The 26393-nt window shown below is 44.0% G+C and overlaps 1 protein-coding gene across 1 annotated transcript; it reads right to left on the bottom strand.

Annotated features, from left to right (window-relative positions):
• Window positions 1–12103: 12103 nt before the first annotated feature.
• Window positions 12104–25630, bottom strand: LOC137895609 (exportin-5). The gene is made up of 33 exons (XM_068741098.1): window positions 25529–25630; window positions 24999–25120; window positions 24846–24918; window positions 24447–24584; window positions 23152–23334; window positions 22960–22986; window positions 22647–22832; window positions 22494–22570; window positions 22362–22406; window positions 22156–22246; window positions 21991–22074; window positions 21590–21715; window positions 21412–21502; window positions 21189–21323; window positions 20304–20413; window positions 20051–20206; window positions 19864–19905; window positions 19695–19784; window positions 19355–19554; window positions 19160–19262; window positions 18683–18864; window positions 18384–18484; window positions 18205–18301; window positions 17971–18107; window positions 17747–17844; window positions 17614–17660; window positions 16997–17100; window positions 16469–16528; window positions 16292–16386; window positions 16090–16197; window positions 15716–15853; window positions 14895–15059; window positions 12104–14666 (listed from the first exon to the last, which is right to left on the bottom strand). The coding sequence occupies exons 1-33, from the start codon at window positions 25628–25630 to the stop codon at window positions 14520–14522; spliced, it is 3660 nt and encodes a 1219-aa protein (XP_068597199.1). The 3' UTR covers window positions 12104–14519.
• Between the last annotated feature and the right edge of the window lie 763 nt (window positions 25631–26393).

The following is a 26393-nucleotide window of genomic DNA, read 5'->3' as shown; positions in this document are numbered from 1 at the left end:
CTTTGTTAGGCAGTAAATGAACAGAGTGGTTTTGACAGGCCTAACCTCTTAAGCTTCAGGTCCCACTGAGCTCGGCGCAGCTAGAGCTAAATGCCATCTGTCCCAACATCATGACCCCCCCGCCCCCCCCAATAGTTTAGCATAAAGCTCACAGCCTGTAATTGTAATTAACTGATATCAAGTCTTGAAATAAAAAAACACACCTTATCGTCATTTATGTCTGTTAATTGCTTTGAAAACAATAACTTAGCAATAGTTATTGGGTTTTCAAAAAGAAACACGCACTAGAAAATATCAGGAAAACGACTTTCTCTGAAGAGATACAAGTGGCTTTGAATTGTGATTTTAATCAGTTAATTAACTTAAACAAAACCCAAATAAACTTGCGTTAAGATTTCTTTATGGCCAGATGTGTGCTGAAACCTAAACGAGAATTACAAAGTAGTCAGAAAATGACAAAACAGTCAGTCTAACCAGGTAACTCAAATAGTGTCATTGTTTTACTAGACCCATTAACATGCCCTAATAAAACACGACTAATACATTGAATGAGTTCAAAAAGATGGACTCTCAAACTGGGCGACAACTCGACCCACGTCGGTGCAGGTCCTGCTGCAGATTAGAGGTCAGACAACGCCCGCCATTCAAACTGAAAACGGTTGGTCTCTCCCCCCGGGCCGCGCCGGTGGCTACTTCAGTTTTATTTTTTTGAACAAATTCATTTTCCGCTTTGCTGACTTCCACATACGTCTCTGAACAATCAAGTAATGATATCGCCAGATGAACTTTAGTCTCCATCCTTTCACATTGGGTGTCTGCGCCGTTAGCTGTCACCTATCGTTAAGCGCAAGGACGGGCCGTTGTGCCCAGTGGCCAATATGCGTCCTTTAGCACTTCATTAAGGCCCCCCAAGGCCTTCAATCTACAAGCAATTGTCTTCTTCCAACAATGAGGCTGACGCATTGTATCAGTCGGAGGTTGATTTATCAAAAGGACGCCGATACAATGGGCAGAGTTTCCCAAATTATGAAACAGGTCTGTAAGGCGCCTCCTGCTGAGCCATATTGTAGAGTTTTGTTTGGAGTGGATGACGTGGGGGGGGGGGGGGTTCAGATGGAGCAGTAAAGCGTGCGACACCGTATACAGGGAAATGTAGATGTACATATAAGTGTGTGAAATACGGGTTTATAGGGGGGGCATAATGTGCAGGAGCTGTAGGACACGATGCGGGGGTGAATTTGGTAGGTGGTCATGCTGAGACGTACAAGCAACCCGAGGACCTCTCCGAGGAGCACGCTGCCTAAAAACAATCGGGATCTCCGTGAACTGATGTGACATGTGTGTGTGTTCCGTTGGAGAAGCCCTGCTGCAGGAGGGGAAGAGAAGAACTGCAGGGAAACGGGAGGGAAAGAGGGACGGTGGGACGAGGACAGGACACAATGCAGGCCTTGGCACAATAAAATGAATTCAACTGCAACGTTAGGAGCTGAGGGGTCTTGCAGACATTCATGCCAAACGTAAATGATAACATGCACGTGAAAACAGAGAGGAGATGTACTACACAAAACTAAAGTCAACATGTTTATCGCAGCGATTAGTCCGGTTATACTTTTCCCATCTTTATTTTTTTTAATGTTTTTCAAAAATATTGAGCATCCTCTGGCTCCACGTTGTCCAAGAGAGAACTTGATGCTTTAAGGTGCCATCTTCCTTTTGGAAAACAGCCACAAAAGAAAGTTTTTAAAAAATCACCTAAAATAAAAAATATATATACTAATTTGACTCACATTTTAAAAAAAGGACAGACATTTTTTCTCTCCTAAATTTAGGGACATAATCTTTAGCTGCAGGTTCAGCCCGGGTAACAGGTTTGGTACGAGACGCTTCTCTACAGCTTCGGTCCTGCACTGCCGGCTCAGATGAAACGGTCCAGCCGCACATCACACTACAGCCTGCCCCGACTATTTACATCCCATCTCACTGAATAATTCCGCCGCACATCGTCAATCATACACCCCCCCCCCCCCCCACACACACACACACATCGGAGTACAATCGTACTTTCACATGACTCAGTGCATAAGCCACTTGAGCAATTTTATACCATGTAAATGTGAATTTATGTCTCGTGTAAATGAGTGGGGGAGTCAATTTAGGCCTGTAGGAGGACTGGCCTTTTCAGGTGGGAGAACTCCGTTATAGACCTCTGGTCATTCCTCGCTTGATCAGATGGCGTCAGCGTGAACTGAGGCTTCGGCACCTTATCAATTTCTCTCCATATCTAGATACAGGATCACCAACATCAACGTGGCCCACATATATTTACTGAGGGCTTACGACGGCTTCTCCCTAAAAGAATTCTGTCTCTGTCAAAATAGCCCCCTGATTTAAATGTACAGTAAAGTATAATGAAGTTGCTGGGGCGATACTCAAATTGGAGTCATATTCATATTTCTAAACATCTTTCAAGGTTTAACAGTTTGTAATCTCTAGTCTACTTTTGCTCCTCTCAGAGCTGCAGCAGGTGAACTAGTGCCTGCACGATGTGTCCCTGAAGAGGTTCCTGCTACTGTAGCACACGCTTCACCTCAGACTACAGACACGCAGGCTTTCAAACCTGTTTAAGACGAGTTAAAATGGAAAAACTCTCATTAATATCTCAGAGATCTGCTCAAGAATCTGATTCTTGGTTTAGTATTCACTGAAGATGAGTTTTGTGACATTATTTTACATTTCTTTAAATGGCATATCTTAAAGCCGAGGATAAAACTTGACAGAAGGTTCTAATTGGAGCGTATTTCACGGGGTCGGTTATTGGCCGTTTGATTGGTCACATCACAAAACAGCGTTGTTATGCGCCCTTTACAAAAGGGCATTTCCCGACGACGCGTCCATTTCAGTAGGACTCCGTGAGAGGGGAGGATTCTTTTTACATTCATTTGGGGAAAATAAAAACCCATCACAGATGTGCGAGTGGAACCTTCTGCCGCCTGAACGACACCGCCATACGTTTTATTATTTAATAAACCTGATTACTGAATACCAAGGAGGATCCGGTTTCACCCATTTCTAGCAGACTTTTCAATAAAGACTACTGAACAGGTTTCCATTAAACCTTGAACAACGGATCCCGACCCAGAATAGACACCATTACATTTAGGTGCATCTCAAGACCAAAGACTGGCTCTGGTTTACCCCCCCCCCCCCGGCCCCTGGCCCCCCATCTTCAGCATCTGATCTGCTTTTTAACCCCACATTTGTTTATTTGAGATAAATACGAAGTGAATGTTTCAGCTGGTTAAACTATGCTGTGGAGACGAGACCTTGACCGTAAGATGACTCACCTGCTCTTTTCACAATAAGTAGCCCACCTGCTGCTGATCACACGCACAGTGTCGCAACATGCACATGGGCCCCAGCACACGCCACCGCAGGTCTTATCCAAAAACCCAAGGTCTTTACACCCCTCTATCAAATACAGCTGCTTTTTGCCCACAGCCCACGGCGTTATCGTTGATTACGCTTTTAGAAATATTTCCGCAATAGTAAGGATCTTTTGTAAGAAAATAAAATCTCCAGTTACAAGTAGTAAAAGACAAAATACAATGCAAGGAAGACCGCGACCTACTTTTTAAATACAACTTTAAACCAAGCTATTTGTTTGTGAACTTTTTTTGATTGTTCCCTCAGTTCCTGTTTAATTTCTTTACGTGTGCCTCGGGGCGGATGGGGCATTGCGTTCACGTAAGGTGCAAGACAATAAATACTGATTCTTTCAGTCAAACACATGGATTAAAGCAACAGATGGTTCATACGAGTGTGAGGTCAACACACACAAATGTCAATTATAAATTAAATAATGTGCGCTTAAAATAATATCAAACGTACGAGCGCATCACTGCAACCATAAAACCAGAGTGTGACTCTGTGTGTGTGTGTGTGTGTGTGTGTGTGTGTGTGCGCGCATGTGGCGGCTGTATACCGGTGCATCGCGCTATAATATTTCACCTCTCGTCGTGGTTATAAGTCACGGCACAGCACGGCACAAATATGCTGCTCGTGTTGCATTGCACGGTTACGACGGAGTCCAGGAAAATGCAGCGCTGCAGGTAAAGTGCTGCGTAATTCCAGAGCGGAGATGGTACTTGAGGGACCAGGAAAAGAGCAATGCGGCTCGCCATCCATTTGTGATTGATGCCCTCTGTCTCTGCGATAGCTGACTGAGCAACATGTACATCTCTCTTATTCACACACACACATCCCATAGTGCACTCATTCTAATATATGCGCCACAAGGCCTCTTTGTAATGTGCACGTGGAACCTCCATTAAGACGACAATTCAGTCCCGTCATGGTGACCATTTGGAGACAGGTTTGGGATGTCTCCTTGCTCTCGCTCTTTTTTTTGCCTCTCTCTACCTTCATGCGACTGTTGAAACAAAAAGCAGGTCAAATTAATCAAAATGTGCATCATATACATAAGAAAAAAAATGCTTTCGATAATACAGATAATCCATACTGCATATACGACGGGATGTATTTTTCCTCGACCCTTGATTGAGTCGCATTTCTGCCGTCTGGTGCCCAAGACATGTCTGGCCTGGCTATGGGCCAGGCTGGGCTGGTGGCCACCACAGCCCCAGCAGCCTGGGCCGGCCCAGCGTAATGCTGACACAGCGCTAACAGCAGCCAGGGAGAGGAGACCTCTGGGAGACGCTGAAACATCACCTCCATTTCAGACTTGCAAGAAGGAATACACTTTCATCTGCAGTAGTATTTCAGTCACTCCAATCATCGTGGCCCCTTCAGGACTAATAATTATCGTGCACGTATACAGAGATCATCGTGAGGCGGAGACTAAACTGGCACAAAATAAACACACCATTAATAAAAACTAACAAAACATACGATTATTAATATCAAACCATTATAAAAGTAACTATTGAAGACATTTCTTTAACAGGAAGACCGGATCAAACTGCTGATATAGTCATTCATTCATCTTCCTCGCCGCTTCGTCCGTCACCGGGTTGCGGGTTGTGCTGGAACCCATCCCAGCAGTTAACGGGCGAGAGGCAAGCTACACCCTGGACAAGCCGCCAGTTCATTACAGGGCAAAATGCTGATATAAAGAGTGTTGCCTATTTAATGCCGCATGGTGTTACTCAAGTGTTACAAACAGTCTGCATATTGGATAGCGGGTACAAATCTGGATTAAATTAGTTAAATATGGAATGAAAAAGTGATCAAAACATTTTTATCATAACTAAACATTTAAAGTAGCAATAAAAAAAAGATAACAGAACCTGATTTTTTTCACAAATAAAATTTGTTTTTCTTTGCAGGATGCTCAGTGGAGCCCGGTGAGCGTTGTTGAAACAATCAGGGTGATATTTAAAAGCCTGCATAAAGACGTGATAAAAAAAAAAAAGGAAAAAATATAAATACACACTAGTGCACAACTGGAACATTCCCAACCCCGACGCCACCCAGCCTCTTCACAACATAGTTCTTATGTACACGATTATCATCACTGTCCTTTGTGCTCTGCTAGTGATGCAAATGAGGTCGGCAGAAAGCTGCGTGTGACGTCGATATGCACAGATATAACCAGGAGTGCCACTGATTGATGATGCAAACCTTCTCCCAGCAGCCTTTTCTTCCATGACCTCTGACTTCTAACCCGTCAAGGGGTTAAACTTATTACCCTTTGACTTGTGTGACCTCTACTGTGAAAGGAGCTAGATTGAAGGATGACCAGAGCTTGGATCCTATTGGCCAGTCTCAGACCAAACTGTGGCCAGAGGACTGACCATCCAAACCCTAGAGGGATGTGACCCTGTCCCTGCCACGCGCTCTGAGGATAATACTATTAACGGGGTCAATACAAGCCCCCAAAAAATGGGGCGGGGCGGGGGGAGAACACTGTTTTAAGGATGAGTAGAAGAAAGGGGTGAGGGGGAGATATTGTGGATGGAACAGATTTGCACGAAGGATTTAGAAGTAATTTGTCACGTCTGTTTGCAAATGGTCAACAATTAGAGTTCCAAACAGAAAAATGTATCAATAAATACCAGAGACAATAAAATGCTCCAGAAAGGACAAGCGTTTTAGCCTAGTCCTCCTTCTACTAATATAATTTATAAACGCGATGGAAGACATATCAATTGTCGAATTGACAAATTTAAAACATGAAAATAAGAAGTGTGCAGGAAATATACCAAAGTGGTGTCATTTTCAGCTGCTAGAGGAGCAGGCAAGGCATTGGGTGTTAGCCAATACAGCATGGTGCATGCAGGACATGTGCTCTCTCTGACACACACACACACGCGTGCTGTGGGATTATTGTGTTATCTCCTTTATTTTTCTCTAATTAACCAAATATATCGTGATTTGGCCTCTGACTGTTTTTACACGACAAAAAAAAAAGCTGGCCAAACAACGTGGCCACAACTTTAAAAAAACGTGTTACTGTTACAAAGGCTGGGCAAACTGACGCCCATGACCCCCCCCCCCCCCCACACACACACACACACACCCAGCACCCCCCCCCCCAAACAAAATCCAATACTCCTGCTGCTGTATAGACGCTGCCCTATATTTCTATCAGACTTCATTCGAATGAAATAGAGTGACTCCACAGAGCTTTTTCACCCTCCACCCTTAAGAGTTGAGCACCAATAAAAATAAATGCAAGCGTAAATAATGTATCAAGCACCAAGAGCTTTAAAAAAAAACGCTATTGAAAAGCAGATTACAGAAATTTCAAATCACAGTGTGAAACATGTGGCCATTAGACTTTACTTTTACTAAAGTTGTCGAACCTGCTGCTACAGCAGAGATGGTGAACAACTGTGCAACACGCATTCACAATTACACAAACACAAACGCACATGCGTGTTGGTAGCAGAGACTCACGCATCAAGTTCGAACAATCAAGATAGGACATCGCAGAAAGAGCAAATGGAAAAAAATAAAATCAATAAGAAGATTTGGGCTAAATCTAAATGACAGAGAGGAGAGAAAGAAACTAACTGGACTCGTACCTCCGAGAGCATCCATGTGAGGAGAGAAGGGCGGGACACCTGCAGAAGCATGCGTAGTCTATCCAGGGCTCTCCAGCGACTGCTTCCTCTCAGAGCAGAGTGTGTGTGATCCACACAGAGCGAGTGTGTGTGTGTGTGAATCAGCGGCGGAGGGAGGGGGTCCTACCCCTCCTCCTCAGGACTCTGCCTCCTTAACAGGATGGAGGGGTACTGTAGGTGGGGCCACTGCAATAAAGCAAACACACACACACATTTTTTTTCTATGGTTATGCCCTTGTTTCTCACTATTTCCCGCCTCCACACTTCCATCCTTCCAAGACGTGCTCTCTTTCGCTTCCATTGTGCTTCTCTCTGAATCACTGCCTGCAAAGCTCCACGACTCGCCCTCCACCTTGCATGTCCCACCGCCCTACCGCGTGTTCCCCATTCACTTGGAGAGGAGAGGCACATATGCTTTTTTTTTTTTCGTCTTTGGGCGGTGGGCCACAGCCTGCTGAACTCATGGGGTGTGTATGTGTGCTCTGTGCGTGCTCAGTCCGTGTCCGGATTAAGCAGGACAGTCGGGAAGCGTTGTGCGTTTGAGAGATGAGAACAGAGACAGAAGTGAGGCCACGAGCAACAGCAGAGAAGCACACTTTAACGTGCTTCTTCTTACTCTTACTCTGGTGTTGCTGTGCCCCCCCCCCCCCCCTCCTCCGCCTCCCCGCCGCAGATTCAGTCACCAAACACGTATCCCCTCTGATTTGGAGAGTAGTCATCCCTACATAAATCATTCTCTTGTTCTATTGGCCACACGTTACATTGAAAGTATTGATTCCCTCCAACCCCCACCCCCCTCCCCCAGCAGCGATAGCAAGGAAAAGCTTCACATTGGTCACAAACAGGAAGTGGAAAAACAAACCACGGGCGCATTTCGATTGACCACAATGGTGGATTCTGAAGCTTCGGTCACAGCGCTGAAGGAGGAAGATCAATACTTTTCTGCTCATACTGCACCAGACAGAATCATAGTATTTAAAAATAAACCGATTTTTATTTTTAAAGATGAATATGTAAAATGCAGCAAGCAGTTCACAACAGTAAAGGACAATACACTCCGAAGCATCGACACAGCAGCAGCCACCACAGTCCGTCTGGCTAAAGACTTATCCATGGTGAAAGGTGAGAGAAAATAAACCATGGCTTTAAATTAATTGCCATCCTTATATTAAAGCTGGCCATCAGAAGAGCTACAGCTGCCGTTTCCATGACAGCACAGCTGAGGATACTTTGAACTCTGACCTTATAGTCCTGCCTGTGTTGTGAAGCAGTGACCAAAGCCCAGGGTCAATCAAAACCAAGGTCAGCAGGGGCCAAATGGTAATGACCCTCCCTGGTTACACAGCGGTGGCGTATCTACTCCTGCAAAGCAGCAGCGCAGCATCATTCGTCCTAATCAGACCAGCTCACCTCCAGATATCGCCTGTACGTAACGAGATGGGCGACAGCCGAAGTGGTGACGCGTGAAAGAATATGGAAAACTGAAATGCGACAATTTTAAAAAAGCAACATAAAGGATGCTGTATTAGAATTGTGCATTTTAGACTAATCTTATCTAAGAATTTAATCAATTTGTTGTTAGAGTAAACTGATTCATTCAATTTGGTACTAAATAGTCGCTTCATGTATTCCTTTAGAGGAATCCCGTACAACCATCATTTCACTATGACGCGCCGTAAAATGGGATTCACAAAAGGGGGAGTAAAAAGCAAAGCTGAATTACGATCTCGAGTCAGGATGCTCTCAAACCCGGACGCCATACTGTAGATGAGCATTTACAAACGTAGTGGTTCCCCCCCCCCCCCCCCGTACATCTCATTTAAGGGTTTACTCGAGGCCAAAAAGTGAGTCAGCACAAAAAACATTATGGGTTAATGAATGGAAGTAAACTGAGACCCATCATCGATGATGTGTGACGACTGCGCAAAATGAGGAATGCAGTTAAAACACATCCCTGGAGAAAGAAGGGGTGAGGTTGAAGAAAGGATGAAAACTGGGATGGAGGAGAAGCCAGATGAAGGGGTGGAGGGACTGATCAGAGGGGTGCCAGACACAAAGAGGCCAGGCCATGGCTGGTGGCACGCGATGGGCAGATTAACCAGCGTTTCCTCCCCTAACTGAAGCATTAGGACACCTGACTGAGTCCTGCCAATGGCAGCCGGCCAAGGATTTGTAGGGGGGGGGGGGGGGGGGGGGGGGGGGTTAGTGAGACAAGCTGGGGCTCGCCTTTCAACACTGAGGCTCTTCAACAACACAAAGACGAGTGGAGTGGGGTTTGTAGGGAGAAATAGGGGCTGTTGGGCTGGTGGCTTGGGCTGGTGGCTTGGACGGGGGACGGGGGGGGGACGGGGGGGGCTTCAAGCCTTACCCTTCACCATCTGCTGCCCAGGCGGAGAGTGGACAGGGGAAGGGCCAGAGTGCTGGGTGGAGAACTTGAGAGCATGCACAGAAAACACACACACATATATATCTGCATGCACACACCTGTTAGTGTGTCAGTGGGTGGGTGGGCGAGTGCAGTGACAGATGGACAGGGCATACTGGCACTTCCATGATAGTCACCCCACAAGGAACACCCCCCCTTCCCCCACATTCGCAGCCCCCGCTACCATACTCCATGGTGCCAGCCAATTCTGTATGTTATGCTCAGTTTGATTAAGACATCCATGATTAGAGCCATTCTGGGCTGGATCAGCGTGCATGCGCGTGAAACGCTTAATCATGTCTGTTTACAGTCAGCAGATCCAAACTGGTAGAACCCCCTCATGCCCAAAACCATCATTTTCATGTTAAAAGGACAATGAGACGCATTTTAAGTCACGTTTAAATTGAATTTAAATGTAATCACCGGTTCAAAGGCCTTTAAGATAAATCACCATCACACATCACTGAAGGCAAAGAAAATTAGGTGTGATTTCATTTTAATTTAAAGTTCATATATATCCAAAAGAAATTAGGATTTTATGATTTTGACAATATCTCCAAAGGTCTTTCACGACTTCATTACTAAACAGATAGATCATCATAACACTCTCCACTTCGACATCGTCCGGATTTCATAATTATATACTCTATTATTATTTGTTTACTTAGATTTTAATGATAGAAATCACTTATTTGCAATCTCTTTTTGTTCGTTTCACGTTTTGTTTTAAATAATCACTTATTTTTTTCATTTTGGTCTTAAATTGTGTGTTTCCGTTCGTCAATGCATTTCACCCGACGTTTGTAAAGCACTTTGAACATGCAGCATGCATATTGTTCAGTGTGCTATTTAAATAACTTTGATATTGATCAATTATCTGATCCTATCCCCAGTTTATATATTTTGGAAGTGTTACGTACAAAAAAAAGGAGCCCAGATCAGACATCTACATCTGTGCTTATCTGTACATTATGAGTAATAATGTCCTTTCCACCACTAAAAAAACAAACAAAGGGGTTAGAGCAGCAGACAGGTCAGCCTTGCTGAGCAGTAATCTGAAAATGCCTGTAATCCTCCATACAGATTGCAGATTGTAGTGTGGAGAGGTGTAACCTCGTCTCAGTTTAGCAGCCGTGTGTCTGACCGAGTGACACGCAAGCAGAGCCATACAGCTGCCAGAACACACACAGTAAAGCTGCCCCGGTCACTCACTTGAAGTATTGTGCCATTTTGCACCCTACAATGCAGAGTGAGGGCAGGTCACAAAGTTTATTCAACTCGGTTACAAGTGGCTTGTCTGGGGGGAATCACTGGGATGTAAACGCAGCGTAGATCGTATCATTTTGCACCAACTTTAAAATGTATGTAATACAAGCAAACACTGCGATCGGGAAAAATAGCATATTTACTCGTCAGCATCAAGAGCAGAAATTAGAAGGTCAGTAGCAACAATTCATTAGAGCTTGGTCATGTTTTCCTAAAGGATTTCTGTGGCGGAGGAGGTCCAGCAACAGAAAGTGGAACACCATGACTCAGGCAAAATGGCAGAAAGCTCACCTTTCCTTCCGCAGTGACGCACACACACCTGAGAGCAACCAATGACAACCTTTGGTAGTCGATTCACGCTTGGAGCGACTGCGAAGAGGAATATTCACCAAAATGAGGTACACAAAGGTTAGAATAAAGGCGGTTTTAAATATTTTATTCCGTTTAATCCCACGATAACATGGTCCTTAATTCTAATTGCACAGCATGCCCCTGACTGAGGGAGGGAACTCTCATTTTAGCAAATTAAATTATTTTACTTTTCATTGTAAACGTTTTACGTTTAATAGTTACAAAACAAAGTGTTTATTTTATTTTATCCACCGGTACTTTTTGTTTCAACAAAAATTGTGCTTTCGATTTCCTAAATTACTGATTTTGTTTTTTTAATTATTAATTATTGGTGTATCTTTAACCCACAAGATTCGTGGTGTACGGAAGCCCACAGAGCACAACCTTCGTTGGCTGCCACCTCGTCTGATTCATCCCTAACCCGGAGCTGGACGCCCATTTAAAACATGGCAGATACATTATTGGTATTTTGTCATTATTTTCATTTTACCTGTAACTCCGCGGCTGTTTACCGGGAGGTCGGGCTGGTTGTCACTCACCACTCGCTTAACTGTTTCGGGCGATAACGTGACCAGACAAACATAAAACCAAAACGTTATTCTTACGGCGTTTAACGGGTCTGATTCTCTGGGGTTCATAGAAAGGTTACGGACTTGCGACAAACGCACACCTGTTTCCCATCGGTTGATTAACACGTGACTCGATTTGGGGCGCCGCCGCCGATGTTGGTGATCAGTGTTTGACAATTCACGTCAGATCTGAAACCATCAGTTTTATTGTGTTGTTTACCTCACATCAATGTCAGCCTGTCAATGTTTTCTGTTCTTATGGCGTCGATTCGCACCTTGATATTACATTAATATTAATGTTATATGTGGCTGTTATATGTGAATTTGTTGTGGCAAAATATACCAGTAGACATTATGTATTTATTATTACAAAATATTTACCAATTTAAAGACTTTTACAGGAGTTTGTTAAAAAAAAAAAAAAAGCTGAATCATCCCAAATAGAGGATAAATGCAACTGTAAAAAGAAAACTTAAGAAAATTAAATTGATCAGAGGAGCCTGGAACAAGATGACAAGAATAAAATATAAAGCTGACCAAGCATTTTGAAAATAATTTACAGATCAAGACAATTATGGTGTGAATGAATAATGCACAATGTGAAGTGTCTTTGGGTTCCTAGAAAAGCGCTATATAAAATCAAGCATTATTATTATTAATAATTACACATCTTATTCTCTAAGCATTCCCCTTACAAATTACCTCAATATTCTACTTTTTTCTTTGAATCCATATTAAAATTCATTCGTGACTTCCCTTGAGAGATCTCATCTTCGTGACACTAATCATCCACTCGTCTCATTCTTATGTCTAACGTGACCTTACTCGGGCTCCATGAACAAAAATTATACATAATAAAATATATGACCACATTTTGGTTGAGACAGAATTATAGTCTTTCTGCTGATTGATTGAACTACCGGTATGTTTTTTTTAGCTCATTGTTCACCCCAAATTTTATGACAACAATTTGTGCATTATTTGATGCACAATCAAGGATGAATATTTTTCTTCCACTGATCAGCAGAGATTTTTCAACATCTAGCATTGAAAATCCAAACTGTTCCAATTCTTTACATGCCTAAACAATCAGTTTTAGAAGCATGTATAATCCAAGTGTAATTTCACTTTATTGAAACACTAACCTGTTATAACTGCACAAATGCTGATTTGTAAATCTCAACAAAAAAAACATATCTTCATGTAATATTCTTAATTACTTAATGTGTTGCATAAAAATGATGAGGAACATCTTTAACTCAATTTCGAAGAGTCATAGTGAAGACAAACATTGAAAAGCACTTGGCCTGAAGATCAGATCTTCATTTTGAGCATAACTCTGAGTTTACATAGTTTTAATACATAAACAGCTTTTTTTCTCCAAGATGTTTTTCTCCAAGGTTTCATCCAACCTTTTGTCTGCGACGATATCCCTGTTTTCATTTAACAAGTTTTCTATTTGTTTATAAGCAAACATCAATGTATGTATCAAGTTAGATAAAAACGTATGTCTGTATGTAACAATGAAAATTATTAAACTGTTTACAATTCAATGATTCAATGATTAATTTTTAGCAAATTGCAATGAAAATCATGACCATTTCTTTTTATTGACAAAAATAGAAACCACACGTAATAAAAAAAAAGCTTATTTCCTCATCAGGACAGAACATTTAGTGTTCAAACTGGCATTTAATTGTCAAATTTTAACATCTGACAGAAAAATTAATTCATTGAGAGAAATGAAGTTTAAGAACTGTTTTGATTCTTATGCAAGTATGTCATCCAAACCAGCATTTAAGAGATCCACTTAAACACATCAAATAAAAATTAATTGGTTTACTACAAGTCAAAACCATCTATTTTGGTCTGAACCTACCGGTACACAACAAAAATGGAAGAAAAAAAAAAACAGAACCCTCATCATCTACCATGACGGCTGCATTCGCATAAAATACATCCAAATAATCCTAATTAAACCATCCCATAAACAACTAAGGAATGTAGTGCTGGTTTATCTCTTCCTCCTGGCTGGGAATACCAAAACAAACGCACACAAAAACAGCATCACCGACAGCTACGAAACAAAGACTTGGTTTCAGCTACACTTTAGTTGTTGAACGCACCTTTAGTCCTCAGGAAACTTGCTTCTCTGACAGTCATCTGATGACATGTTCAAACAAGTACCGCGAGTGTTTTCGGCACAAAGGTGGTGGCATAAATATCACGTGCTCTGCAGTAAATTAACCATTCAGTACTTGGGTCACGTAAATCGGGCTAAATCACAATTACCATTCACAAAAACACGACGCCGCCACTGCTGCTTCTTAGGGCACGTTCACCCCCCAAAGGATCAGACAATGCAATCAAGCTTGTCCAGTCAACACAAATTAAAATAGAGTGATGTGTGCCCTCAGCTTCTTTTTTGTTTTTTTTTACAGCGAATATAACAGTGGTGGGTCACAGAACATTTCTACCAACACAAAACTAAAATAAGAAACGTGTTTTCAGTGCCTCCGATGGGTACTGGGTGTTACTGGCTTCCTGCTTTCAATGTAGTAAAATGGTCATTTCTGTGCTGCTCCCACAGTTCCAGCGCTTTATGACATTCTTAGTGTGCAAGATGCTGGGCCACAGTTTGTCCAATAAAATGAAAAGTCTCAAAGTAAAATTAGCCACTCGTTCTCTTTGAAGGTATTTTTGGTTAAATAAAGCCTCCCAGCTGGGTGGTGGTGATGACGATGATGAGGGAAACACTTTGTTTGTGCACACAACTCTGTCTTCAGTCGGTATGAAATCCATTAAAAACATTTTATTTCTCTCCTACGGGGTTTTACTCTCTGGGGAGAAGAGAGTTGCCAGGCCCGACTCTTCACTGTTCAGTACATCCTTGTCTGGCTTCGGCTTTTTGAAGAGAGATGGAAGATTCCGGATATGCACCTCCTTCCTGAACTGCTGGCACAGAGCTTTCTGTTGGCAGGGGACGGAGAGAGGAGAGCATAAACAGAGCGATCCGAAGATCCACCAGGATCAATCTTCATTAGAATGTTTGGCCCTGTAGAGCTAGCACAAGATTTATACAACACAGTGAGAATTGCAGTGCTGAGTAATGACTTGCATTAAGGCCACTTGTGAGGAGCCACTCTCAGAGAGCTAGAATAGAGAAGTACCGTCCCCTAGTGGTCAAAATGGCATTACCTCAACAATTCCAGCAATCAGCCTCTTGAACTGGTCTTTTCTCTTCTTATCTCCGACCTTCTGGGCATTAGGATCTGTGAGTCTGTGATCATATTGGTCCAGAGCTTCCAGATTGATGTTTGGGATCTGTGTCATCACTGCTCTCAGCTCCACGTAGCGAGGACGCTAAGACAGATGGACAGACCGGCGTAAGCACACAGGTAGAGATTAAAGGATGTTTTTACACCTACAATAGGAATTTCCCTGTTTAGGATGAATACAAACAAGGCGTGTCTGATTATACCGTGTGGTTTTGTTCATTTGTACCGCAATAAGGAGAAAAGAAAACTAAGGAGACCTCACTCCGGATCAGATCCAGAAGCCATTTTGCATCATAGTTCATATTGGACCCCTTTATGACTGATTTTTAGTGAGCAAATTGAATGCATATTTTACAAGATATTTTACAAGACTGAGGTCCCCACCCGACATGACTGAGTCAAATTCCGTAAACATTGGTTAATAATCGAGCGAGAAATTGAGGAACAAAGCCCGAAGCTCCATTGACTGCAATGTTCACGAACATTTCAAACTGATTCAGAATTCAGGATCTCTTCTGGATGATCACCAAAATGTAATCAACTGTTGCTTGTAAGATTCCCAACATTCCCTGAATTTCCTCAAGATCCATCCAGAACGTTTTTGAGTCATCTTCGCAACAGACAAACCAACGCCGGCGAAAACTCAACCTCCTCGGCCGAGGTAAAAGTAAATGGCAAATATTATTTGCAGTTAGAAAATAAAAAAGCAGATCCTGTTGAGACAATTGCCATTAGTCTTACCAAGCTGTCATAGATCAGCATTGCAAGGTGAGAGAGGGTGGCGTTGCAGACCTCATGCTGCCCATGAACTTGAAGGCCCTTAAGAACACTGCTGAAGAACCACACGACTCCCACAGTCAGGAGGTTTCCCCCTTTGACCTGAAAAACAGAGGATACGAGAGGAAAACTTAGACACAGAAATGCAAAACGCTTTTTTTTAAATTGTTGCCAGTGATGCAGAATATTTGTAAATCTGGTGATTACTTTCTATCCCTTCTTAAATAGACCAAAACATACAATGACTATTGGGAATGGGAATTGTAGACAGCAATGATAGATATATCCACAATCCAAGATGAAGTAATAAAGATCCAAGCTTCTACTGAGTGTGCAACCTGTCGCAGCAGGGTCCAGCAGATCATCGATGCGGTGCGGTTACAGTTCGTAGTGTCCTTCCACTCTAGCGAGCCGAATGACAGGGCCAATAAGGTCAAATAGATGCCCTGGGAAATACAAACATTCAAGACAAGAACATTTGTTGCAGACATGTGTTTATTAAGTGACTAAAGCTTCCTGCGAATGCGTCGCGAAGCTGACCTCCTTTTTCATCAGGCATTTTCCCAGTTCAGTCAGCTCGTCCGTGGGCTGGGCAGGAGAAGCCGTCTGCGCTGCATCCATCATCATGTCTCCGTCTACGGGGACATTTTAAAATGATGAGATGCTTTCTGAGAACAACAACAACAACAATCTACTTATTTATTCATTGTTTTGTACCATCTACTTCCTCCTTATTTGCTGCTGGTTCGGACGTTTTTTTGGAAACACAGCTTAAAACTAGAAGAGAAGGAGAAAAGAAGCAAGAGTAAGGCCAGGCTCTCGTCCTTATCGTGAAATAGGGGTTCATCTTATTTTTGTTTGAGACATCTGGATGTGTTCTGAAACAGCCGAGCTTGGGTGGCAGGCAGGAAAACAACTTCGCCACATGACTGAATGCAAGCAGGACCGACAATCAAAGAAACTTCCCTCCGCAAGGAACATTACATTGGTATCATAAAACATCTTTAACATTAATATAATCAAATTCATGCTGGTAATAAGCACATTATAAACCAATGCGAATGCAAAGTAGGTGGTGCATAGTACTGCAATACCGCTTTACATTTATTTCACTGTCCCTTATTCCAGTTTATTCAATCATATGGAGTGCATTTTTTTAAATTAAATTCAGATCTCACTTCTTTGCAAAACAAATGTGTATATTCTAATAGGAGCAGATCATTGAGAGGATGAAACGTGATTTACATAGGAGATCCAGGACGTCCCTGGTGAGCAGGCGGACCAGCTGCTCTTCCAACATCTCCTGTGTCACTTGGCTTCCCTGACACACCTCCTCCTCCTCCTGGTCACTGAAAACACGAGAAGAGCTTAAGTTCACATGCTCAATGTGCAACAAAGTCACGTATATAATATAATATACTCAGAGGTGCTCTGAGCTTTGGTGGAAAACATACCGCTGTCCCAACAGTTTAAGATGAATAAAAGGTGAGAATGAGGAAAGAGTCTGCAAACTTTTATCCAATTAGCTCAAAGAAAACAATTATTTCTGGAGAAAATCAAATGCGCGGCAGCATCTCAACGTAAGACCAGTGTGGTTTCATCAACAGTGTGTTCTCCAACATTGATCTGTAGCTCGGACACAACAGAGCAATCATCCTGGAGCAGAACACAGTGATGAAGTTGATGATGCTAAATGATTTACTATTTTAAAACTGTTAATCAAATAAAGTGGTAATGCAAATGACAACATCTGGTGTACATGTCATAAAGTGCCAAAACAAGAACCGAAAGATACTGTCTAGATTTTTAAATCATTAAAAATGTCACTTCATTACTTAACAATGAAATTAAATACAACTTACTTGTTAGACATCCTCTGGCTGATGACCTGCCACTTGGCATTGAGTCTCTGCAACATGAAACAGAAATAAGGCTAAAAAAAAAAGCAATCGTGCAGTGAATTACAGATGGAGCAGGATGCGTGGCGATCCTGACCGGCAGCATGTAGGCAAACAGATGGTCCAGCAGGGGGCACAGCACCCGGTCGTAATGCTCCGGAGGACATGAAAGCACCAGCTGCTTCAGAAGCAATCGTAGGCACTGGTTAAGGAAATCTCAGCAGCATCAATGGCACACCTTCTTTCATGTAGGGTAGAAATAAAGGATCCATTCAGCATCCCCCCACCCCCACCCCCCCCCCCGAAAGCAAATAAGGATATGAATCATAGGACGGAGTCTGTGGTCGGGCACATGGTCGAGGGAGGCGAAAGCAGAGCCGGCTATTTCTTCAGCCAACCTCTCGGTGCTGTAGAATTCCTGTTGCAGTGACGGACCTGCATTTCCCATGACATGAAAGCTAGAGAGGTAGGATCACAAGATGGTGTGTAGCAGCATGTGGGGCAAGGAGCATGATAAAAATAAAAAGGAGCGTCGCAGTTCCCCGAAGTTCCCACCAGTTATCATACAGCGAGGTGAAAAATCCCTGCATTCGCTCCAGGTTGGTTCTGCACACAGGAGAGTCATAGATATCCAGATGATGTCGAGAGAGACCTGGAGAAAGCACACAGAGGAGCTCTAGCAGTCTCTTTCACACGATGCTGACAAGGCCACTGCATGTTTGGAAACCTCTTACCCAGAGACATGAGTTTATCAGCCTCCATCAACTCATGGGCCGCGGAGAAGGTCTCGCTCAGGCGGGCCAGGTTCTCTGGTGTGAAGAGACTGTTGAGGGTCCTGTAGTGAGAAGACAATAGACTGATCTCAGCTCAGTGGAAAGTCACACGGAATTACACCTAAAAGTCAAGGTTCCGTACGTGCGTCATGTGCAAACGCACTTGTGGAGGGAATATAATACTCATTGCTGGAATTAAAGCTGAACACAAGTGTTGCGAGTCAAGCGGCATGGAGACTGATAAGGGGCGTTAAGCCTACCTCATAACGGCCAGCAGGTTTGGTAGAAAAAGCAGGAAGTGGGCGGTGCAGGGGTTTCTGTAGATGGGAGCCCCCGAAGGGGCGTAGCCTACCACGAAATGGCCAGCCTTAGCTTCCTCGAGGTCTGCGGGCCAGTGTGCTCGCTTTACCACCCCCATCATGGCATACAAGCAGAAACTCACCTAGAGATAGCAAGAGGAGAACCGTTTAATGCTACCGTGTTAAATCACCGACGGCACCGAACATCTCAGAGGAAGAGCGCGGTAATATTTTGTAAATGTTACATATTCAATGATATATTTTCAACTTAAAATCCTTCAGTATCGACACCTGAAGTGCAGTGGCTAATGAGTATTACATTTTGCAAGGTCTTGATCTCTCTTTAATCTCCATACGAACAAAACTAAAGCAGGCATCCGTACATTGACTACAAGTTGTTAGCATCCCCTCAGATAGCCCAGATACAGATACACTTACCCTCCCCCTATTCACGCCCGCTGTGTCTACGTCTTTGCTTTGCTCTGTGAGAACTTGGTCTGCGCCAACGAAGGACAGGAACGCAGCAGGGTCCGAAAGGACGCTGGCACAAAGAAGAGACAAAGTTCAAACCGTGCAGAATGCATTTCAATGCTGCAACAAACGACCGAGGAACAGCGAGAGTTTAAAACGCACCGCTTCATCTCTTCCGAGGTCCATTCTGTGATCACCGACTCCATCAGCTCATCTAGAAACGCCTTCTGCTTTGCAAAGTCTTTGAACTGGTTGCTGATGAGCACCAGGGCCTCCATCAGCGAACACTTCTCCAGGTTGGTCAGCGCGCCGTCGCTGGAGAACAGCTTCTTCACGTGATCGTAAAACATGTCAAAACAAGGCTGCAGAGGCAAAACAAGAACCAAAAGGAGTCAAACATGGACTTCTGTGTCTTCAGCGGTGCCGTCTGTTATAGCAGCATGGCTTTACACAAACCACGCACGTCATACTTATATACTTTAACAGATACAAAGATATTCACCGAGATGAATTGTGGGTAATCCCTGCAAATTTTGATGATGGAAGAACAGGCGTGCCTCCTGATGTTCTTCACAGCTCGGGTCCGAGGCGCCTGGAATTGAAGAGAACATCAGTACAGGAATATAGTAGGGATTGTGTGTGTGTGTGTGGGGGGGGGGGGGTGAGCTCACCTTGTTTACCGGGCCAACCTCAAATGTGACGATTTCAAACAGCTGTAACAAGAAAAGAATGAATACCTTACGGTTAAACGTAAACTCCCAAGTGCTGCTATTCATGGAATTAATTTCCATATGCCTTTATGGTTATACAAAAAATACTAATAAATGACAAGCAGCAACCAATGGAATCGCATCCGACCTTGTAGAGGACTTGCGGCAGGAAGTGTTGCCTTCGTATGGCAAACGGAAAGAGGGCGGAGATGTTAGTGAGCACACAGGTCAGGATGAGCGGGTCTCGGGTGTTGTAGCTGAGCAAGGCCTCCAGCAGCTCCATGCCCTGATGTATGGGCAACGCCTGCAGAGCGAGAGGCCGAAACAACACACAAAGAGGGCAACCCTTCACGTCACTGATCAGACAACATTACAGGGCTCCTTGTCTTTGCTCTCGTTACCTCCTCCGCCACATTTTTAAAGATCTGTGCGACCACACACTCCATGAAGACGGTCACTGCGTCCCACTGGACCACTGACGGGGACAGGAAAGAGCACAGGCCCTCAGCAGCTTTAGCCAGTGTGGCACAGAGAGAGAGAGAGAGAGAGAGGTTAACATCATTAAAGGCAGAAAAAATCATTTAACTTCAAAATATTAATACAACAAATAACTTTTTCATCTGGGATCGTAAGTGTTGCTCTATTCAGTCTCAACTCAGACAAGATATTTATTTGTCTTGTTGCAGCTTCCTTTTGACGCCACTCCCGCACATCAGTCACCAACTAGCCGACTCGCCCACCATCTCTCTCTCAAGCTGGGGAGGAGAGGCCCAAAATGGAACTAAACCTCATTCACTGAAACTGGAGTGTCCACTCCAAAAACGGTGAGATCTCTTCACCTCACTAGCAAATGCATCATCGTCATCATCACCAAGTCCCTTTAGATAGTGTCGAGGCGAGTCTGAAGACACCTTCTTCTTTTATCCTTTCTGGTGTGCTTTAGCCGTGAATTTGTGAAGTGAAATGCTACGAGCATTCTGATTGGTCTAAATTGTTTCATATTCAACCAATCGGCAATCTGTTAACAAATGCACTAAAAGTTCGTGGAAAATACATTGTAAAATTTAGTTGCGCAAGATAATTCTTGATAACCATACAAATAAGGCACCAAAACCACCGCTAAAATTTTCTCCACGGATTTAGTGTAGAGTAGATGATTCACATAATTGATCAATGTGATTTCGAATCAGTGGAAATCCCCTGATCAGAAGAAAATTGCCACGTGTGATAAAATCCTCCCCAGCAGGAAACCGAACATCGCTCACCGCTAAAGACCGAGGACAAACACTTACATGTAGTACTCCCAGTATCGATAGGGCTGGCGATTTGATACTCCAAACACTCGGCTGCAATCTGGAAAGCCTCCAGAGGGACAACGCGACATGCGCACCTCAACGTGTCTCCCTGCTGCGCCCGGAAAGCTGTCAAGCAAGAACACAACGCCGTGAAAAAAATTTTTATAAAGAGAACTGATCTCAAGGGAAGCGAGCTTGAATCCATAACACTGACAATTAAAGAAGGAATTGAAGTCGTCATCGCTGTCAAAGTCCACACGAGAGTACTCGCAGCTGGGGTTGTCATGTCTCGACGGGAATCCGGTCTGGAGAGAAAGAGAAAGAAACTTCACCCACACCCCGTCTGGCAGCCATGAGCCTTAAGAAAGGCGGCGCGGACGATGCCGTCTTACTTTGACCAGGTTGGTCATACACGCTCTGAGGTATTTCACGGCCATCTCCACAACAACTGCTTCCTTCGACAGAGTCTCATGCCTGAACAAAAATGCCCAAGTAGCCAGAGTGGACGCCTTCAGAAACTGCAACGTAAAGAAAGGGAGACTTCACGACTCGGCGTCGACTTCAATACACGAAAATAGAAAATGGTATACGAGTTTTTAACGGCGGAAGGTGCTGCTCAGTTACAAATCGCTGGGTGGTTTCTGACACAGGCCTCATTCCATTCAAATTTATACAGGAACATTTATGGAAACCCATTTTTGATTCACAAAATATACGAAAGCGGCTTTCCTTTACATGGAAGATACAACACACACACAAACACACACACACACACACACACACACACCCTCACCTGACTGGAATGTGTGGTGAAGGCTAACAAGGCCTCAACGTACTTGTTGAGATTTACAGGTATTTCAGCCTCGACTTCAGAACCCTGTGGGAAGAACACGACCCTTTCTGAACACGGCCGGCATGTGACGTGACACCCTGTGAGGCAGCACCGAGGCAAACTCACCACTAGAGTGCAGAGCTGGCTCCCCAGCGCACACAGGACCTGACACAGCCTCTTCAGGAAGACGTACCGCCGCTCCACCACCTCCACCGCTCTGAAATGCACAGTTTACAGCAAGAACAGGCGGTGAAGTCAAAACCAGAAGAATAAAACGTGTCCGCTGACAACTGTCGGAGATCCTCGTTATGCAGATGAGACAAATCACTCACAGGGACTCGGACGATTTCCTACATATCGCCAGTCCATCTGCTGACCTGTAACCAAATAGACCACGACCGTGAGAGGCAGCGGCCAAACAAAGTCTTTGAAGAGGGACGATGGACAGAAACCGCCGAACTCACTGCGCCGCAGACAGGATGTAGTGAATGGCCACGTCGTCAAACAGCAGCATGAAGGGCTTCCTGTCCTCCAGCCTGCCCTGCAGCAGGACAGTCATCTCTTTAGCCAACAGCTATGCCCGTGCGGTATTTCGACACGCGCTCCCCGCGACTCACTTTGCGGCTGATGGCGATGAGCAGACACTCTGCCGCCTCCAGCTGCAGCTCCGGTTCGCTCAGCAGCAAGCACAGCTTCTCCAGAAGATGACAGTTTCTGGAGGTAATGTGCACCAGAGACACCCAATCGATGTAGCCCGCAAGCGTATTCAGGGTAACGACAGCGACTCGACAGTGACCTCTGGCCTAAATGTGCGAGAAAAAAAAGGGCATTAAGGGGGGGGGGGGGGGAAAGAGAAGAAGAAAGTAACACACAGCTAATCATGATCATCGGTAATTGATTAGGTACAGATATGTGGCGAAGTTTCCTCACCTGCAGTTCATGTCCGAATGACCCTTTCTGGAATTTGGAGAAGAAAAAAAATAAAATCTTATCACTTCATTTAAGTTTTCATGTGAGAAATATGAACAATGGTGCAGCAAGAGTTGGAAACCATCATAATACTAAAAGCAAAGTAACAGCGATGCTACATTTCCTACACAACCAAATTAAGCCCGCACGGACCAGTTTACGGTAGTCCTCGACGTTAATGTGCAGAATGGCCATCATGAAAGTGAAGAGGCTGTCCATGTTTTGAGTGAGCGTTTGTTGGATGTCTCTGCGCCGCTGGATTGGCAGCGTCTGGAAGGTGATCACGTCCTCCGCCAGCCTCAACAGGATCAACATCACCAGCTCCGTCTGCGCCGCCTGTTCAAAAAGGCACAAAAGACATTTAGCTGGACCTTTATTCACTTTCTCTCACGCTTTCCAGGGAAAGTCCTGAAAAGCCAAAGCAGAGAGTTTGAACTGTTCAATTAAAAAGAGCAAAATATTTTGTTAACGTTCATAGAAACTGAATTATGGCACGATCAAGTACTGGGAAAACTACGTTTGCTGGTCCTTAGTGGCAAGTTTCTTCACTCCATAAAGCTATTTTCCAATATTTTACCTGTCGGGGCAATCCCTCTGTGTAGCTAACTGTGTGAAATACCTTGGGCACATCATAACAGACAAGATGGAAGACGATGCTGACATGTATAGGCAGACACGGATGTTGTATGTCCAAGCAAACATGCTAGTCCGTAAATGTCATTATTGTTCTGATGACGTGAAAGTGAGCTTGTTTCGGGCTTACTGCACGCCTACGTACGCGGCCCCATTATGGGTCCGCTACAAGAAGGAGACCCTGCGCAAACCTCAGGTAGCTTAGAATGACTGCCTGAGGATACTGCTGAAAAAGCCCAGGAGCAGCAGTGCTAGAAAGCTCTCGTGACTCAGGACCAAGCACTCTACAGGCCCTCTCGAGGAACCTGATGTTTAAGTTCATGTCCCGACTTGATGAGTCCCGAAACAGTATCATATTGATGCTCACAAATCCCAGGTGCAGCTCGGTCAGATATCAATCATATCTATGGAAACATTGGTATTGGTGTCTGTTAAGACTCTCCTGAATAAGATGATGTTTTGCTGTGCTTTTGCGTTGTATGTTTTTACTATTGGGTCTAGAGCCTGTAATAAAGTTTATATATATTTAAACACCATGCTGGCTGACAGATCACACAAAAAGGTATTAAAACATGTATAACCTCTTGACTTAAACTTATTTGATGCTGCTAGATTTTAACGCCGTCACTGACCAGTGTTCTCATTCCTAATAAGTAGTCAGAGTTATTTTGCATGCATTTTCTCAAATCCTTTTATAAACACATGACCTCTTTCATTAGAACAAATTATACTTGCATTAACTGCAAGCTGGAAATAAGTGTGAACCTGATTTTAAATATCGTCACCAAGCCCCGTGAACTGTGTAAAGCGCTCACCCCTCGGCTAGTGAGAGCCTCCATCTCTTTCAGCATATCTGGCCAATGCTGAGGCCATTCTCTCTTTATCATTTCCACCGTGATTCGAGACAGAACGTCTTTGATGTGGCTTTCTTCCTCGAGGATGGGAAGAGTACCCTGAAAAAAAGAAGACAAAAATCAGCCATCAGATTGAGCAGGTCCTAGCAGCAAATGGGCGCAACACAAAGTGCGAGTCACAAGTTGAATCATTTTCAAAACTGGAGTCAGTTAAAGTTGCATTCTGTAACAATATTTGTGAATTGATCTAAATTGTTCTTGCAATGATCAGATAATTTGCACCTTTTGCCAATTAACCTTACATTATGGGTGTTAAATTGTCATTTTATGCATCTTAAATGCTATTGCTCTCACACTTACATCTAATAGCAGCTGCATGGCACACTCCTTCAGCTGGACCTTCTCTCGTTGTTGCATGTTGTTCCATCGGAACCTACGAGAAAGAGAAACCACCTTACAAACATGCTCCTTGAGATCATGCCAGCATGTGCGACCCTTTGCGTTTACACTCACTTGATGACGTGCTCCAGGATTTGCAAACCAAAGTGTCTCACCACAGCTGGCTGAGCTTTGTCGGCTAATTGCAAGCCGCATGGGACACAGAGAGTGCTGGCCTCTTTAAACTCTTCGAAAAACTGTCGTGAAAATACAACGCAACGTATTTAAACAACTAAAAACAAAACGTCTGTGTGTGTAAACAAACGTGTTGTTAATGCTTTCTGACACCGTGTGCGTTAGGTGTCAACAGCAGAAGATAGCTGCACCATTATAATTGCTTTGGAGGCTAAAGCTAACCTACGAATGTTTGACTGAATTAACATGGCGGTGAAGTGACAATCGAAGCTAGCTCTCACAGTAAATTACATTTAAATAACGGAGCTACGTCTATCTAGCATGAGAGAAAGGCTAATGCGGTTAGCTCTGTATTCTATTAGGCTGCGTAAGAGCTTTGGTTTTACTTTCACAGCAGCCCCTACGAATGACAAGCTCAGCTAACTAGCCGCTAACTAGCAGCTAGCTGGCAGCTAGCATCACGACGCTACCTTTAAGGCCTCCAGTCGGTATATTTGGCTTGTGCCTGCATCCATCGTGACATTCACAGCCTTCACAAGCTGCTCACACACGGCAGCCACCTGCTCCGCCATGTCTCCGGGTAGCGTACGGTTCACGGCTCACTGCTAAGGCGAATGCAAGAGCGGATTCCTCAAGCAAGACACCAGCGGCAGGCTACCTACGCACGCAAACGGCTCGCTGCACCAACAACGTGCACAAGATGCGCCTTCTACGATTGGACCCTTTGGCTTGCCGTTGACTTAGAATTATGGGTGTTGAAGTCAAAGCGGCATTATTTAATTGTATAGTAATCTTTGCGCGGAAACATAAATTCCTGCTTAATAAAATAAATGAATAAATAATTAATGTTACAATTTCTCCACTTTTTGAGTGGCCCGTAGGAAATATGGAAGACAAACGACCATATATGGTCCTCCTACTGATATAGTCCCGGTCTCTCCTCTGGACATGTCCAAACCATCTGGCCTCTCTGACCTTGTCTCCAAAACGTCTAACCTTCCTTCACTGTCCCTCTTATTGTCTCATTTATAATCCTATCCAACCTGGTCACTCCCAAGGAGAAGGTACTGACCATGTTTTTCTTGAATAACTACGTTTACTACGTCAGCGGGCTAATTGACAAATTCTACTATGGCGACGCCACGAAACGTCCTGCTCTGACTTTGATTGCGTTACCCTGAACTCTAACCAATCATCGCCCCAAATGACTAAAGTTAACCAACCCGATTAACCAATCAGAGATGCCGTGGGGCGGGTCCTTCTCTCACCGTAGTAGGTTTCGTGTGTTAGCAGCCATAGTGGTGTTTTCTGCTCTAAACGGGGCGGAGCCTGAAT

This window comes from Brachionichthys hirsutus, chromosome 7 (genome assembly GCF_040956055.1).
Source record: "Brachionichthys hirsutus isolate HB-005 chromosome 7, CSIRO-AGI_Bhir_v1, whole genome shotgun sequence".
Taxonomy (NCBI): Eukaryota; Metazoa; Chordata; class Actinopteri; order Lophiiformes; family Brachionichthyidae; genus Brachionichthys; species Brachionichthys hirsutus.
Note: the sequence above shows the minus strand (reverse complement) of the source record. Positions and strands in the feature narration are given on the sequence as shown.